This window comes from Arvicola amphibius, chromosome 15 (assembly GCF_903992535.2).
Source record: "Arvicola amphibius chromosome 15, mArvAmp1.2, whole genome shotgun sequence".
Classification (NCBI taxonomy): Eukaryota; Metazoa; Chordata; class Mammalia; order Rodentia; family Cricetidae; genus Arvicola; species Arvicola amphibius.
In genome coordinates, this window is record NC_052061.1 from 53,286,291 (window position 1) to 53,301,962 (window position 15,672).

At 48.0% G+C, this 15,672-nt stretch overlaps 1 protein-coding gene across 11 annotated transcripts in view; it reads left to right on the top strand.

The window, feature by feature from the left end:
* Pard3 (par-3 family cell polarity regulator) overlaps positions 1-14,345 on the top strand; it is a 516,377-nt gene extending 502,032 nt beyond the window's left edge. For all 11 annotated transcript variants that reach the window (XM_038312958.2, XM_038312952.2, XM_038312953.2 and 8 more), the window contains 2 exons: positions 8,114-8,241; positions 12,501-14,345. In XM_038312958.2, coding sequence (XP_038168886.1) covers positions 8,114-8,241; positions 12,501-12,843 — 471 coding nt within the window. In that variant the 3' untranslated portion in view covers positions 12,844-14,345. The remainder of the gene's footprint in view (positions 1-8,113; positions 8,242-12,500) is intronic.
* Positions 14,346-15,672: the final 1,327 nt, after the last annotated feature.

Below are 15,672 nucleotides of genomic sequence, written 5' to 3' on the forward strand. Positions count from 1 at the left end.
TGCCCCATGAAGCCAGCCTTGCCCGGCTGTGGGTGTTATATACTGATCCAATGCCAACACAAGCCTCCAGTCATCCTCTGGAGATATTCTGCTCTTAGAGGTGCTTTCATTATAAGGGATTTGATTTATTTTCTGGTAAACTGGGTCACCTCTGTAGCTACAGGATGGCATTGTGATAATGTGCTGGTGTTGTTTGGCATCATGGACTGCATCTAATCCCTAAGAAGTTTCCTAAAGCGGGGTTCTTATGTGATGTATAGTTAACTACGTTTGGAGAGGGAACTGTGGACAGAAACCTCAGGAGAAAGCAGTCACCACAGATGAATGCGACACATACCCTGCTCTAACCTGCAAGCTCATGGTTTGGCAGTCCCCACACTGGGTGTGCTGTGAGGAGCACTGTTCTACCTAGGAGTGTGGCTTTCAGACGAGCATCTTCCCGGTGTTCACTTTCCAGCTAATGGCGTGACTTCTTAGACTTCCGGAATGCTCACAATGCCCCATTATCATACGGTACAGAAGAACAAGTCTGTGAAGGACTGTCCCTAAAACTCTGCAGCAGAGGTGATACAAAGAAAGCCGCTCTCAATCCTCCTGCCTCAACCTCCCAAGTGCTAGGATTACAGGTGTTGCTCCCACTCCTGGCTTCTGACTGCTGACATTGTACCCACATAGTGAAGTTCAAGTTTGAGGCCAAGTGTCTTCTCAGTGTAGGGTATTTTCACTGAGAGAGCTGAGGATTTTATCGAGGTCTGAATGAGGAAGTGTCTGTGATTTGGATGTTTCTACATTATCTCTTTAATAGGAGAAAAAAAAAAACAGGAAAAAAAACTGTACTTTGGAAACCCAGCTACCAAAGGTCATAGGTCAAATTACAGTGCGCCAGATGCCATTAAAACAGTGAGACAGATAGCATGGCCTATGTATTGTTTCCTGTGATGACAGAGCAGGCAATCACTTGGATGACAAATTGGTTACCTTAGGCACGGAATGGTTTCTCCAATTGTGGATCAGAAGTTGACCTTTTCCTTTCTTTTTCTTTCTCATTTGCAAACAGTTGAGATCTTGCTGAGAATTCTCCCTCTGGCTGGTGGCATTAGTGAGCTTATGGTTGCTGTCATTCTGCTCTGCACAGGGACCCTCATGTCAGCTCTTCCTCCTCCCTCTGTGAGAGCTGCCAACTTCTCCAGAGTGTAATTTCCTCTGGCTCTCACTGTCTCTTCCAAAGCTAGGAATGTCTTTCTTCCCACGTGTCTGCTGGTCTTTTTAGCATCCCTGGACTCGGAAGGTATCAGAGCATGGTCTCCCATGATGGAATGGTCCACACTCATTTTATTCCAAAGAACCCCTAGTTCATCTTCAAGCTGTCTGGGAAACGTAGCGCGTATGAGCTGAAATGCGCATTCACAATACAGCCAGATGCATTGCGTAGAGTTCCCTAGCCAATGTCTCCGTCTACAGATGTGTCACATAGAGAGAATCCTAGCCAACAACCTCATTGACAGAGCTGCCTATGGCAGGAAGGACTGCAGGTAGCCTTAAAATCTCATCTATTTTGGAAACGTTCACTGTAAACCCTAGCAGTGTGGATGCACCTGCTCACGGGCCTTTGTTCAAGGTAGTGTCTGGGTGGGAAAGACCTGGTTTGTGGCACAAAAGGCCTTTGGAGGAGCACAGACCCAGAAAATGTCTGAGCTCTAATTGGAGTGTGTTCTCTCCCAGATTGAGGAAGAGGAAAAAACAGGTTCTTACCCCGCCCCCACCCCCATGCAGGTGTAGTCTACACCAAACAGCACACTACTTTAACCCTTCCCTAAGGTGACGCAGGACAAGTTCCTGAGCAGTAGCTGGGATGCTCATTATTATAGGGTGCTCCAGTCTGGATGGAACCGGCAGTTGCTCTACAGGAATTCAGTTACAGGCTGTGCACACAAGAGTTCAGCATGCCGATGGAACCCCTCAGACACCTAGCGTTGCCCACACGGGATGCTCTGACCGAGGCAACTGAGATATGGGATAAAGGAGACTTTAATGGTTTTGCTAATTCCTTCCCATCCCCGGTCAGTGGAGACCTGAAAGTACTTTAGTCTTTCAAGGAGAAAATTGACCCTGTGCAGTGTGAATGTCCTCATCTTTCCTAGCTTGCCTTGTCCCTTGCAGGCTTTAAATGAACAGCAAAAATCTACCTTTTCCTCCATCCTCATGGTGTGGGCTTATAGTGGGACTTTCTGTCCTTCCAGGGTATGACCTGGTCTCATCAGGAGCCCAGTGCAAGACAGGGTTATTCTGCATCCCTGGTTGCCTCCCCTAGGCCAGGGGATTTGAGAAAACAACAGTTTGCTTTTATGGTCATTGTTTTAATCACTTGTGAGGCCTCTGTGGCTGTTGCTTCCTCTTTGCTCCTTGTCGTTGGTTCAGAAGACATTGCTTTCATTTAAGCCTCTGGTGACCTCAGCTCACACTGCCTGGAGATTGCTTTCCTTGGAAATTTCTCTGGAGAGAGCTGTTTTGCAGCAAAGGGGAGTCAGTTCCTCATGGAGAAAGCCTGCCGCAAAGCAGACCCCTTGCTTGGCACTGTAATCATCCCCTAGACAAACGTCCATATACACACGGGCCATGCTACCTGCAGAGGGAGTGTTGGGTGCTGTGAGCTGCTGATGCTAATGGCATGCTCTGTGGATCTGCAAGGTACCAGGTGCTTCACCATCACTGACAAGAGAGAATAAACAGAGACAAACACAGGATCGGCGCCAGCACATGCCTTTCTAAAGATCAGGGGAAATGGGGGAGAGGACTGAGACCCCAAAACAGAAAGAGTTGTCTCAGCTCTACCACCCGAAGGTCCCCAGCCTTGTCTGATCCGGGAGGTTAAGAGGGTTCTGGTCTGGTTTGTATTTGGAAGGGAGATTGAGAGAAGTTAGTGTCACCAAGATTAAAGCTGTCTGTCAGGAAGGGAACTACGGAAGATAATGGCTGCGTTAGCAGAACCACAGTTAATCAGTGAATAATTTACACTCTTTACATGACTTAATTGGATAAAACTTCTTTCTACCTACTACCAGAGCTTTAAACTGTCATTTTAATCGGTTTGGAATCCCTATGAGAGTTACGTGTATTCAACTTCTAAAGAAGGACCCATTGTCTTAAAGGGCTATCATTTTTGTCATCATTTTTATCTAAAACACGCAAACTGTTATGTTTTGCTTTTTGTTTTCTGTATGTGCCTTGGGCATACGCAAAATTTAGAAAATTTTATTATGCATATTCAGGTAGAAAATGGAACCTCCAAATGGTCATGTAAATATGTATGTATGTATGTATGTGTATATGTATGTATACGTATGTATGCATGTATTGTGTATACACATATGTGCGCATATACATACTTTCACACTGTTTTCTTATCTATTTGAAGTTAAATGACTGCATGTGTTTTAAGTTATGGAATTTGTATATGACTCAATAAACTAATAAATTTATTTCTACCTCTATAATCTGTAAAAGAAAGTTGTAGTATTACTTAGTTCTAATTACTACTGAAACTTTTCATTTTGTCTACACAGTCTTATTCATTAGTCTGTTGAATATTTTAGCTATTTTGTTTTGTATTTTTATTTTTGTAAAAAAAATAATCAAAGACTAGTTTTAATTAGCCAAGAGAAACGCCTGCTTGATGCAAATCCAGTGGCGCTCTGAGGTGGCGTTTCTTCTGTTTTCTTTCCCACTGGATGGAAGTCAGGGTTTTTGCAGCCAGCTCAGTCCTGCAGAGGAATCTTTCTAATCACGATAAAGACCAGTACTCTGCAGCTCGCTTACAAAAGCAACAGGTGAGTTTTTCCTCTTGTGGGTTCTAAGAGATTCCCTTGTGCTCAGGGACAGTCGAAGACGCACCTCTATCTTACGGTGTCTTTTGTCATTCACACCTGGCACCTGGGATCTATTTTTTTTTTTAATTTAAAAGGTCACTTCTTATAACCGATTTCTTTGCACACAACACCTAGGTGATTTTGTAATTTGCGTCTAAAGCACCTGCACTTCCTTGCCCGAACTCCCAGTGTTGTGACATTTTCTGTACAGCTGCTTGTTTTGTGTGTGTCGTATGCAGGTGTGGGTGGTGTGTGTTGTATGCAGATGGTGTGTGCATGCGTGCACACGCCAGAGTTCACTGTAGAATGTGTCTTCCTCCACGACTCTCTACCGTGTGTTTGGAGACAGAGTCTTTCCCTGACCCGGGAGCTGCAGTTCATGGCTTCATGCGTATGCAACCAGCACTCCGTCCACTCCCCCTGCCCACTTGTTAGAGAATATGGACACCTCTGTGGGGTAGCATGATCTCTCTTCCTCATGTCTTTATTCATGTAATTTTTGATTCAGATGCATGACTGTGCTCCTCAGGTGTTTTTGTTTGTTGTTGTTGTGGGTTCTAGGTTTGGAAATCATCAGTCACATTATCTCCCAAGCCTGGGTGGTAAAGTTACTTTGTATTTGGGGCAAATGTAACTTGCCAGAGTGATTTTTATGGACTTGTTGCTACAAACTAGTCACGTATACAGCCTCTCCTAAGACCCGTTAGAGTTATCTGTAAAAGATGAAGGTGACGGGCATGACTGGCATGCGCTTTTGCAGGCTTGAAGACAGAGAGAGTGGAATATGGATGGCTATCCTGAGCTTCTGTCTGGTTATAGGCGACGTCAGTCTGTCAGCCCCTCAGTCATCCGTATGTGCGGGCTGAAGCCCGTCATTCCTGAAGCCCGCGAGGGTTGCGGTGGATCCGAACAACTGACGAGATTTGAACCATGTCAGAAAGCACACAGTTGAGGAAACAAAAGCCCTTCAACTTATTCTTTTCCCCCTCTGTCAGAATCAAATCTTCAGGCCACTGAGCGAAACAACTTAAAAATCTACCTGCATTTCTGTAAGATCTTACATTTTCTTTTCACATCTCCACAAGCAGTGTGTCAAAAAGCAGCGTGAGCTTAAATCGCTGGTTACTGAGTCTCGGCGCTGAGTGCCAAAGCCTTCCAGACAACCTGACATGTGTAGGAGCTTACAGTGCGTGAAGGGGAAGGAAGCAGGGCACCTTTGGGGCACAGTGCAAACCATGCAGTTCTCTCTTTGTATTTGCCTGCGCAGTGACGCTCCCCAGGGCTCCTTCAGGCTCTCCGCCACCCAGTAGTTCAGGGTGTCCTGCCTGTCTTTGTTAGTGTGGAGGATGCTGTGTGGATAAAAGCAGGGGCTCACTGGGGAAATGCTCTGTCATCCATTCATCTGTCTGTCTGTCTGTCTGTCTGTCTGTCTACCTACTTACCTATCTATCTATGTATCTATCTATCTATCTATCTATCTACCTACCTATCATCTATCTATCTATCTATCCATCCATCCATCTGTCCATCTATTTATCCATCTATCTATCTATCTGTCTGTCTGTCTGTCTGTCTGTCTGTCTGTCTGTCTGTCTATCTCTGTCTATCTATCATTTATCTGATCTATCTGCCAACTCTTTCGTGTGTTGTGTGTGTGTGCATGTGTATGTGTGCAAGTGTGCACACACGTGCTCATATATGAAGGCATGTGGACACCAGAAATCAACCTAAGGAGTCAGTCCTTAGGAGTCACTTGCCTCTCTTTTTTCTTTTCCTTTCTTTCTTTCTTTTTTTGTTTGTTTTTTGTTTGTTTGTTTTTGTTTGTTTGTTTGCCAAGGTTTCTCACTGAAAATAGAGTTCACCAATTAGGCTAGGCTGGCTGTCAGCAGTGAGCCGCAGGGCTCCTCCTGACTCCACTCCCCCACCACAATACCCAGCTTTTAGGCAGGTTCTAGGGATCCTAATCCAGGTCCTGTGCTTTCACAGCATGGCGCTTTACCCACCGAGCCATCTCCCAGGCCCCTTGGTGCTCTTCATCCTGAAGCTACATGATGTATTGTTTGAACTGCACGTTAGCCTCTGGCAGACATTTGTCCCAGCTAGTATGATGTGAACACCCACCAGTGCAGACTGGGGTACTGCATCTATCCCAGCTAGTATGGTGTGAACACCCACCAGTGCAGACTGGGGTGCCGCATCTATCCCAGCTAGTGTGATGTGAACACCCACCAATGCAGACTGGGGTAACACATCTATCCCAGCTAGTATGGTGTGAACACCAGCCAATGCAGACTGGGGTACCTCAAAGTCCAGTCACTTGCCGCAGCATTTCTGTGTTGGGATATTTTTTGAAACATGTGCCAGTTGAGGATATCTGCTTAGAGACATTTGTCCTGGACGTTGGCTCATTATCGCCTACCAGCACAGAAAGTGCTCTCTGACAGAAAGAACAACCCATACTCTCTGGGTTTCTCTTCAGAAAGAAGCCAACCGAAGGGGCGGGGCTTCAGGAGGGGCGGGGCTTCAGGAGCAGGACTCCATTACCTTAACAGTCTCCTCTGAATACTAAAGCTGCGTTACCTTACCACTCCCCTCTGAATGCTAAAGCCATTACTTTACAAAGCCATTATTGAGTCATGGCCTGCCACTGGCTTTCAGCGCTAAAGGAGAAGTCAGTTAGAGCTTTTTAGCAGATAGTCTTCACCTAGAATGTGTACCCTGCACAGCGTCACAGGGCACAAGAGACACCAAGATGGATGAGTTACAGGACAGGTATCTTGGGGTGACCGCAGCAGCAGCAGCAGCAGCAGCAGCAGCAGCAGCGCAGCGACATCCCTGGGGAGTCTGCAGAGGTGCTGACTGTCTTTTGATCTACACAGCCTAGAATATAATTTGATAATTCACTGTGGGTGACAAACACACTCCACACGTGACATGCTGGCCAGAGTGTATGGTCAGGTGGAGTGAAGATTTTCTCAGGCTGGGTTCACATTGGCCAATTACCGCTTCCTGTGACCAAGGGAGTGTGTTGCTTAAACTGGTACATTTGGTATTCTTTAGCTGACAGGTCTTTGCTATTGGTAAGGGTTCCTGGTTCTCTTTGGCTGGCATCCTTGAGGACAGAAGGCCTATCTTTGGTCACAGTGTCTCATTTAAACTGTTCTTTACATTTCAAAATTGAGGTGTCCCTTTATAACCCAGGCGGACCCTCCATATCGTTGGCCGTTGCTAGTACAAAAGAGACAACTGCCAAATGTTCCCCAGCTCGGCAAGCCTTCAGTCACAGGCCCGCAAACGCCTGCCTTTGTGAGTTAGTTACGCTAGCAAATTTTTAGTTTGTCTTTGTTGTGCTTGGTTTGAGACAGGGTCTCAGGTGGCCCAGACTGGCCTCAAACTCAATATTGAGGGAGACTGTCACCTTCCGATCCCCCTGCCTCTACCTCCTGAGTGCTGGGATCAGACCTATTTTCTATCGTGTGCATGTTAGGCAGTGCAGGAGATAAAACCAGGACTCCCTTGCTGGGTGAGCATCGTACCACCTGAGCTACATTACCAGCCCTGGCTTTGGGTCTTAATTTCCAATCCTGTGAGCTTCGTGTTTGCTATGTAAGGGATGTTAATTAGCTCCTATGTCAGCATTTACTGAGCTTCGCTAAGAAACACTCGCAAGTAGGCCTTTCTGTTTTAAATGCTGTGCCCAAACCAAAGTCACTGCTTAAGTTGTCGTGTGTAAAGACCCAGCCAAGCTATGATGGGGTTCCTCCTTCAAAGAAATCCTAGTGAGAGGGGAGCTGAAAGGTGGCTTAGTTGGCGTAGAGGTTACCTTCATGCACAAAGCCTTAGGTTCCATACCCAGTGCCACGATAAGCCAGGCTTGCTGATCCCAGTGTTCAGGGGGTAGAGCAAGGGGGATCAGAAGTTCTAGGTCACTCTTAGCTGCAACACAGTGAATGCAAGCCCAGCCTGGGTTACATAGACGCTGTCTCAAAATAATGAGGTAGAATAACAAATAAACTTGATGTGGATAAACAAAATTGTGGAATCTGCAGAATGTTTCAGAATCATTTGCTAAGAATCACAAATCAAAGGCTTGACAGTGTAATTCAGGCAGAACCCTCGCCCAGCGTTTGTGGGCATTGGGTTCCATCTCCAGCACTGCGGAAGACCCAGAATTAAGGCGGCATCACTTGAGGCCTGACAAGGCAGGTGTCATTCTCTCACTGACAAGCTGTGCATCTCTCCCACAGCCCAGCTCACGGCCAGCATCACAGAGTGGCCGGCACTCGGTGTCCGTGGAGGTCCAAGTACAGCGGCAGCGGCAGGAGGAGCGAGAGAGCTTCCAGCAGGCCCAGCGCCAGTACAGCTCACTGCCAAGGTGAGCTGCCCTCAGAGCTGCAGAAACAACCTTCTCAACCTGGAACGGGGTCACCAGGAGTGGGCAGTGCGAGCATGCTTGGCTTGGGAAGGCTACCTCTCGTCTGGTGGCAGCCTGACTAAGAGAGCCAGCATCTGTACCAGTCTATACCCAAAGGGAAATTTCCCCCTCTCTGAAAAAAGAAAATATAATCATGCTTTTGCTTTGCCTGGCTCCCAGGGTTCCGGGGTGACCGTTGCTGTGTGTACCCCGACTCTGGTACAGCAGGAAAGAACCCTCCATGCACATCTGTGGACAGGCAGTCACAAACCTTGTTCTAATTGCCCTCTGTCTCCACTGTTGCTCTGTATGGAAGTGCCAGCATCCCAGGGGTGCTTGGCTCATTTACTGCCAATCAAGCAAGAGAAGCTTAGGTGTTGGGCTCATGAGGGACCTCTGCTCCGGGTGTCTTCTGTGAAAGGTCTAGAACTCTGTCACATGACTGGCCACACTGAATTCACCCCCATTTTTCCACCAAAGTCTCCCTCCCAGGAACTAGATAGTGCAGAATAAATGCATTGAAAACCCTGCAGGTTTTCAGCTGCCTCTAGACAAGCCGCATGACAATCTGTAGACATTTGTTTTTCTGTCTCAAAAGATGCATGAATTTGAGCAAAGCAGTTTGGGGAAGGTGGTGCCTATCTGTGCATTGGCTGAACCATGTGAAAATGAACTTGCAAGTCCCTCTATAGTTCAGCGTTCTCCGTGGCAGCCTCAAGGAACTCAACACTCCCAGAGGTCAGACAAGAGGGGTGTGCAGCAAGTTCCCACCACCACACGTGGTCATGATGTGCCCACCGGTTCATTCGGTTGTCTTTTTACATCTGTGAGGCTATACATCCCTTGGAACAGTAACCGCCTCTTGTGTCTGCAGACGGATTAGCCGCTGAAGTCATTTAGCCTATGCTGGGTAAGAGGTGTGGAGGTGTAAGTCTGTAGAAAGTTCTTTGGAGATTTCCCATCTTGTCGGTAAACAGCTCCGACAAATGAAAGAACTGAAATGGCTTTCTCAGTGTCTCAGTCAGTCAGTCCTTCCATAATACTTGAAGTCCAGGCATGCAGGCATCCTCCACTGTTCGTGACTAGAGCCCATAGCCACCCTGGGGTTTCCTCCTGGAAAGTGTGAAGCCCGCTGTGGTCCTCTGTGTAGGGTCGTTTGGAAAGGACCCCAATGGGAATCTATGGGAATACACCTAACGAGTTGAAGGCAGCTATCACCTCCCACTGGCTGTGTTGCTGGCTCTCTATCTCAGAGGCAAGCATGATTGGGATGGCTCTACACACCTGCTGTGGTCCCGTCTCCATGGTCACATTGCTGGGCCACGGCATGTGTGGGAGAGCACTAGGGGCTGAGTTCTTGTTTATATTGGCAAGATGTTGCTTCCTGTATTTTAAGTGGGTTTAAAAGTATCCTTACGAACTGAAGGAGAACTTTAACACAATTCACATCATAAGGGGGGAACCCGGGCTGAGGAAAAGAGGCAGAAGATGTAGGAATGGAGAAGAACATTGAAGAAAGGCAGATTGGAGGGCCCCTGGTCCTTAGAAAGTTCCACTGGGGCCCCCTGGTCATATTAATTTGCCCATAGTCTTATTACTTATTACTTGTGGAGGGGCCTTCACTGGGCACCAGCTCTTGGGTTCTACCCTACTTCATCTCTACAAAAAAGGGACCAGCTGACATTGCTCTTCCTACTAAGTATCCTTGGCTCCAAAAGGTGGTCCTCATTCTTCTCCACCCTAAATCCAGAAGCTCTCTAGATCCCACAAGTCATTTGAAAAGAGCCAGGCCCTTTTCTAACCAATCTGCATGTAATGTTTCCTTGATTTCTCCCCAGCACCTTACACAGTCAGCTACTACATCCCATGTGACCGGCGAGGTAGCTTAGGCCTGGGGAACACAACTCCCTCAGACTTCACAATGAGCAAGTGACCGTCTGGTCTCAAGAACACAGACTCTGAATCTGTGTTCCTAAGCTGTTTTTTCCCTATGCCAGGTGCTTAGATGTTTAGTTTCGTGTGTGCGTGCGTGTGTGTGCGTGTGTGTGCGTGTGTGTGTGTGTGTTCCCCATACCCCATTTCTAACCTCAGGATTTGCTTTCTCCTGTACTCATTAATCTAAAGCAAGTTAACTTGAGCTACAAAACAGTGCCTCCTCCCACAGCATCTTCTCATCCAGCCCTGAGAGGGCTCGGTGCATTTTCACAGATCTGAATGCAGAAAGAACCTGCGTTTCCCTGAGTGACTGCCGTACACCTTTCTATGCAAGGGACACGCAGAGTCAGGGAGGAAGGTGGCTCTAGGTATCCGGAGACCACGGATGAGGAGGTGACCATGTAAAATCCCAGGCTCAGTGTTGACACGTTCATCTGTCACATCTCTGGTCAGATGAGCCTGTGACTTTTTAAGTGTAGACAATCAGTGCCGTAGGCAAAGAAAGCTACTCATCCCGTCTGAGGATTCTGCGGTGGCTCCCATGAAGAAAGCCAGATGGGTGTCACGGTTCTTCTCAGTGGCTCCCAGAGCCTGTGGTGACATTGAGGGTTCAATTCTCTCTTCATCTGCAGTGCCTCCCCAGCTCCAGCTCCAGCTCCAGCCATGTGGAAATTGGGCAGGTTCTACCCTGGACCATATTGCAAGCAATTCGGAACATTCAAATACCGATCGTTCTGTTCCTTTGGGAGGCACGATGGCGTCCCACGGTCTCCTCGTGGATGTGCAGTGTTGTGTGTGCTGATACAAGAGGCTGAGCCTCGCCTCTCGCCACCGATGATTTTCTTGCTGATAAATGGAGCAATAAGACATTTTCTTTATGAGTGTCATCTCTCCTCCCTCTCCCATTTTCAAGGGGAAAAATAGGGCACGTCTTCCTTCCTGGCACACAATTGATATGCTTTATCAAAGGCAATCTTATTGCAAATTCATAGAAGTATCTAGCGCCTTGATAGTAAATTAAAAGATGTCTCAGAATCATGTTTTCTGGAAACGGTAGCAAGTCTCTTGCAGAAGTGGTAGGATGTGAAGTTTCTGTGTGGCTTGCGTTTGTCTCCCTATCCTGGAGTAACAGGAAACGGGTTATCTAGTGAAGCGCCTGGTCTTCGGTGAAGGAAACCTGTGAGGTGGGATAGTGTTTCCAGACGGGAAGTTGTGCAACCACAACCTGTGACAGCCACTGACACACAGGACCCCAGAGAGCCAAGCTGAAGAAGGAGCTGCCTGTTGCATTATTTGCTGTGTTTTGTGATTGGTCTGTTGTTGTTGTTGTGAAACTGTCTCCTGCCACCCAGGCTAGTCTCAAACTCACTGTGTAGCTAGGGAGGACCTTGGACTTCCCATCCTCCTGCCTCTACTTCCCTAATGCTGGAATAATAGGCATGTACTCATAATACCTGGTGTATGTGGTGCTGGGGATGCAACCCAGGCCTCTTGCATGCTAGGGTAGTGCCCTAGCAGCTGAGCCCGCTCTAACCCTCAGACAGCTGTACTTCCTTCTCATCTGAGCTCATACTGTAATCCATCACATGAACTTCCTTACAGCAGAGAGCTGGCTCAGCCTCCAGGTGATGAAAGTGAACCACACACCGTCGTCCCGGCAGCAGCTGGGCACAGTGCTCATTGGGGTTGTTTAGACTTGAACAGTAACACAAAAGTGAGCAGCACTTATCACCTCTAACACTTACACACTTGTATCTGTGCCCACACTACAGGGGCCACAGTCACCCTGAGCAAGAGGGCACCTCACGCTAGGAGACGCACCTGTGTCTCAATAGCTGCTGAGTCTGCGTCTGTCTTTTGTTCTGTCAGCGCTGGCCAGTTAACTGAAACTAAGGACTCGCTGAGGACAGTCATTGTGGTGTGTTTGCACGCTCAGTGCAGGTGCATGTGTGGCGGTACACATGAGCGTGTGTGTGTACATGAAGGCCAGAGCACACCCTCTGGTCTCATTGCTCAGGAAGCCCCATGGATCTCTTCTCTCCCCTCCCTGGTGCTGGAATTACAAATGTGTGCTACCCCACCCAGCTTTTTACTTGGGTACTGTGGATTGAGCTCAGATCCTCAAGCTTGGGCAGCAAGCAATGTCAATTTTGAGATCTCCAGCCCCTACCATGGTACCTGGTGGATGATCAGGTCATGGTGATAGCTGCTAAAGCTTAGAGATTCCTCCCTCCCTCCCTTCCTCCCCCCACCCCATCTGACCGACTTCTTTGCTTTCTTGCTAGGCAAAGCAGGAAGAATGCCAGCTCTATATCACAGGACTCCTGGGAGCAGAACTATGCCCCTGGCGAAGGCTTCCAGAGTGCCAAGGAGAACCCCAGGTACTCCAGCTACCAGGGCTCCAGGAACGGCTATCTAGGCGGGCATGGCTTCAATGCCAGGGTCATGCTGGAGACCCAGGAGCTCCTCCGTCAGGAGCAGAGGCGCAAAGAGCAGCAGCTGAAGAAGCAGCCCCCCGCCGATGGAGTCAGGGGGCCCTTCCGGCAAGATGTGCCCCCGTCTCCATCTCAGGTGGCCAGGCTAAACAGACTGCAGACCCCTGAGAAAGGGCGGCTCTTCTTCTCCTGAGCCCCGATGAAGACAGCAACGCGTCACGTCATGCAATAAAGGACATTTTTCCTACGAAGACTGGCGTTCTCGGAGAGTGAAAACCCTCCAGTGGTACTACAGAACACTTCTGTCGCTGGTTTCAGTGCCTTTAAGCAGCTCGAGCAAAGAAACGGAAGGCCTTAATGTCTTTGCTACTGTGTCTCAGTGTCTCTCTCATGGAAGGATGCCCCCTCCTCACAATTCCAAGTCCAAGGCACCGCCCACCTGCTTCTCTGCAGAACAGGAAGCTTCAGCTCCACGCATAAGATGCCTCTGGCTTGGGTGTTGCAGCTTCACCTTGGAGAGTGACCCTGAGCTGCAGGTGCTGCTGAGCCCTTTCTCCCTAGACTCTCCGCTAGGGTGGCATCTCAGCCTCTGGTAGATGACAGGGAGGATGGCACCAGGGACGAGGACGCTCCAGGACCTGGCAGCAGGGTTGTCCCTGTTCGGGGACTCAGTCCGTGTTTCCTTTTCTGTCCTTGGAGTACAAAGGCTCGGGGTGGTAGTGAAGAAGCTAAACCATGAGTCAGTGCCATTTGGCTATGGGGGGGGGGGGTTCTTTCCAACTGCCTTATAACTACCTTCACTACCCATGTCACAGTGATTCTAGTCTGTTTATGAATACACTTGTTCAGTCACCTTCATGATGCTTGGGAACAAGGGGCAGGGGACCCTGAGGAGGGAGGGGAGGGAGGTGGGAACTGATGGAGGAGCTATGACCGATCTATCCTGCCTTGTTTAACTTTATTTGCCTTGCAGTAGGTTGGCCAGGAAGACCCAGAGTGGGTTGGACAAGGAAAAACCAGCTTTTGGGTTCTGAAAAGGAGTCTCAGTACAGTGTTTGAGTCTGGAGTCAGTATTTGTCTCCTGTAGCCATGTGATGCGCCCCTTCCTGGCAAGACCACATGACTAAGTCATTCTGCCGTGAAGCGTAAAACAAATGAAAGGAAAGCCATCCCACTTGAGAACACTCTGACGTCCCAGAAGAGCGCTAGGAGTCACATTTCCGCGCATGCCTGTGTCACGAGGCCCTTGATACTCCCGCCGTTCATCTCTTGGTCTGAACATCATGTATTGTAAACCAAGGCTGGGTTGCTAAAGTGCCTGCAATTCTCGATGTGAAAAAAAAAGCTCAGAGTACCATGTATTAACAAAAAAAGAAAGAAAGAAAGAAAAAAAAAAAGACATGTATTGATACGCCTATTTTTTTTTTTTTTTTTTTTTTTACTGGCACATTGTATTTTTTGTGTGGACTTGTTTTTAGGAAATACTCAAACTGTCCACAGCCCGGTGTCTCTTTGCATCCGTGTGTAATGGCTTTATCTGTTAATGACTCGCCGTGGTGTTTAAGTGGTGTTTCCGATGTAAGTAAGCGTGGTGACCTTGGACGGCCGTGGCTTTCTCACAGCTTCCTTAGGCTGTGAGGAACCGCTGTCCCTGTACATACAAGACTTCTAATAAAAGGCATATTTCTTCCTGTTCTCTGAGTGTCTCTAGTTTTCCTGTCTAATCTCTCCTAGCTGCTTTTTGAAAGTATATTAACAGATGTCTTTTTTTTTCATATTTAGTGAAAGTGGAAAGTTTCTTCCTATCTCTGCAAACACAGGATCGAGTGGGGGAGCCTTTGACCACCCAAGGAGAGGGAATGGGGAATAGGAAAGAATGGAACCCCATTTTCTTTCTGTTATTTAAATTTTTATATATTTTATTCAATTAAAATTTATTATATCTTTTCCTCCCTTCTTCCTCCAGCCTCTCCCATACCCCCCCCCACTCCCTTTCAAATTCATGGCCTCTTATTTTTTATTATTGTTGCATGTATAGGTGTATATGCATAATAATGTATAAATGGAGCCATTTATTAATGAGGATTGTGAAAGGCCTAGAGAGCCTGACGGAGCCCCTGGGAGGTATGGCCTGAAGGACTTAAATAAAGGGAGGGTCATGCAGGACACCACATATGTCCATGGCTGCCTTTGGTGGTCATGGCCAGAGACTCTTACTGAGATGAAATAGACAATGGCAGGTGAGCACCCCTACCTATGGGTGGTTACTGACTCCCACCGCCATCCCCACCCCACGGGCAGTAACCAACACCCACTCCTGTGAGTTGTGACTGAGTCCCCTCTATGGACGATGGTTTTTGCCTGTCCGCCATGCATCTGAACAGAAGGGCTTCTGATGAGTGACCAGGAGGTGGCCTCAATGTCCTAACCCTGTGGCCTTCCAACCAGCTCCCCGTATGCCTGGGACTTCACTCAAAAGTGCACCTGTTAGGCCGGGCGGTGGTGGCGCGCACGCCTTTAATCCCAGCACTTGGGAGGCAGAGGCAGGCGGATCTCTGAGTTCGAAGCCAGCCTGGTCTACAAGAGCTAGTTCCAGGACAGGCTCTAGAAACTACAGGGAAACCCTGTCTCGAAAAACCAAAAAAAAAAAAAAAAAAAAAAAAAAGTGCACCTGTTAGCTACACTGTCTCAGGCACAGGCCCACAGTGAAGACACCTGGGATTCAGTTTGTGCATTTTGATATGCTTCTGCCTCATCCTGTGAGTCCTCAGAACTACACACACGCGCGTGCACATGCACGCGCATGCATACACACACACACATTCAAGCACATGCACACACATATACACACACACATGCACACTCACATGCACGTGCACACCCATACACGCACACATGCACGCACACACACACAGTCAAAGACAACCTATAACTAAGCAGTTTGGCGTGATCCCACCTTGGTTGATCGTCATAGAAAAGCATGTCACTAAAGCCTTGCAGGCCACCTGGGGTTGACAAAAGT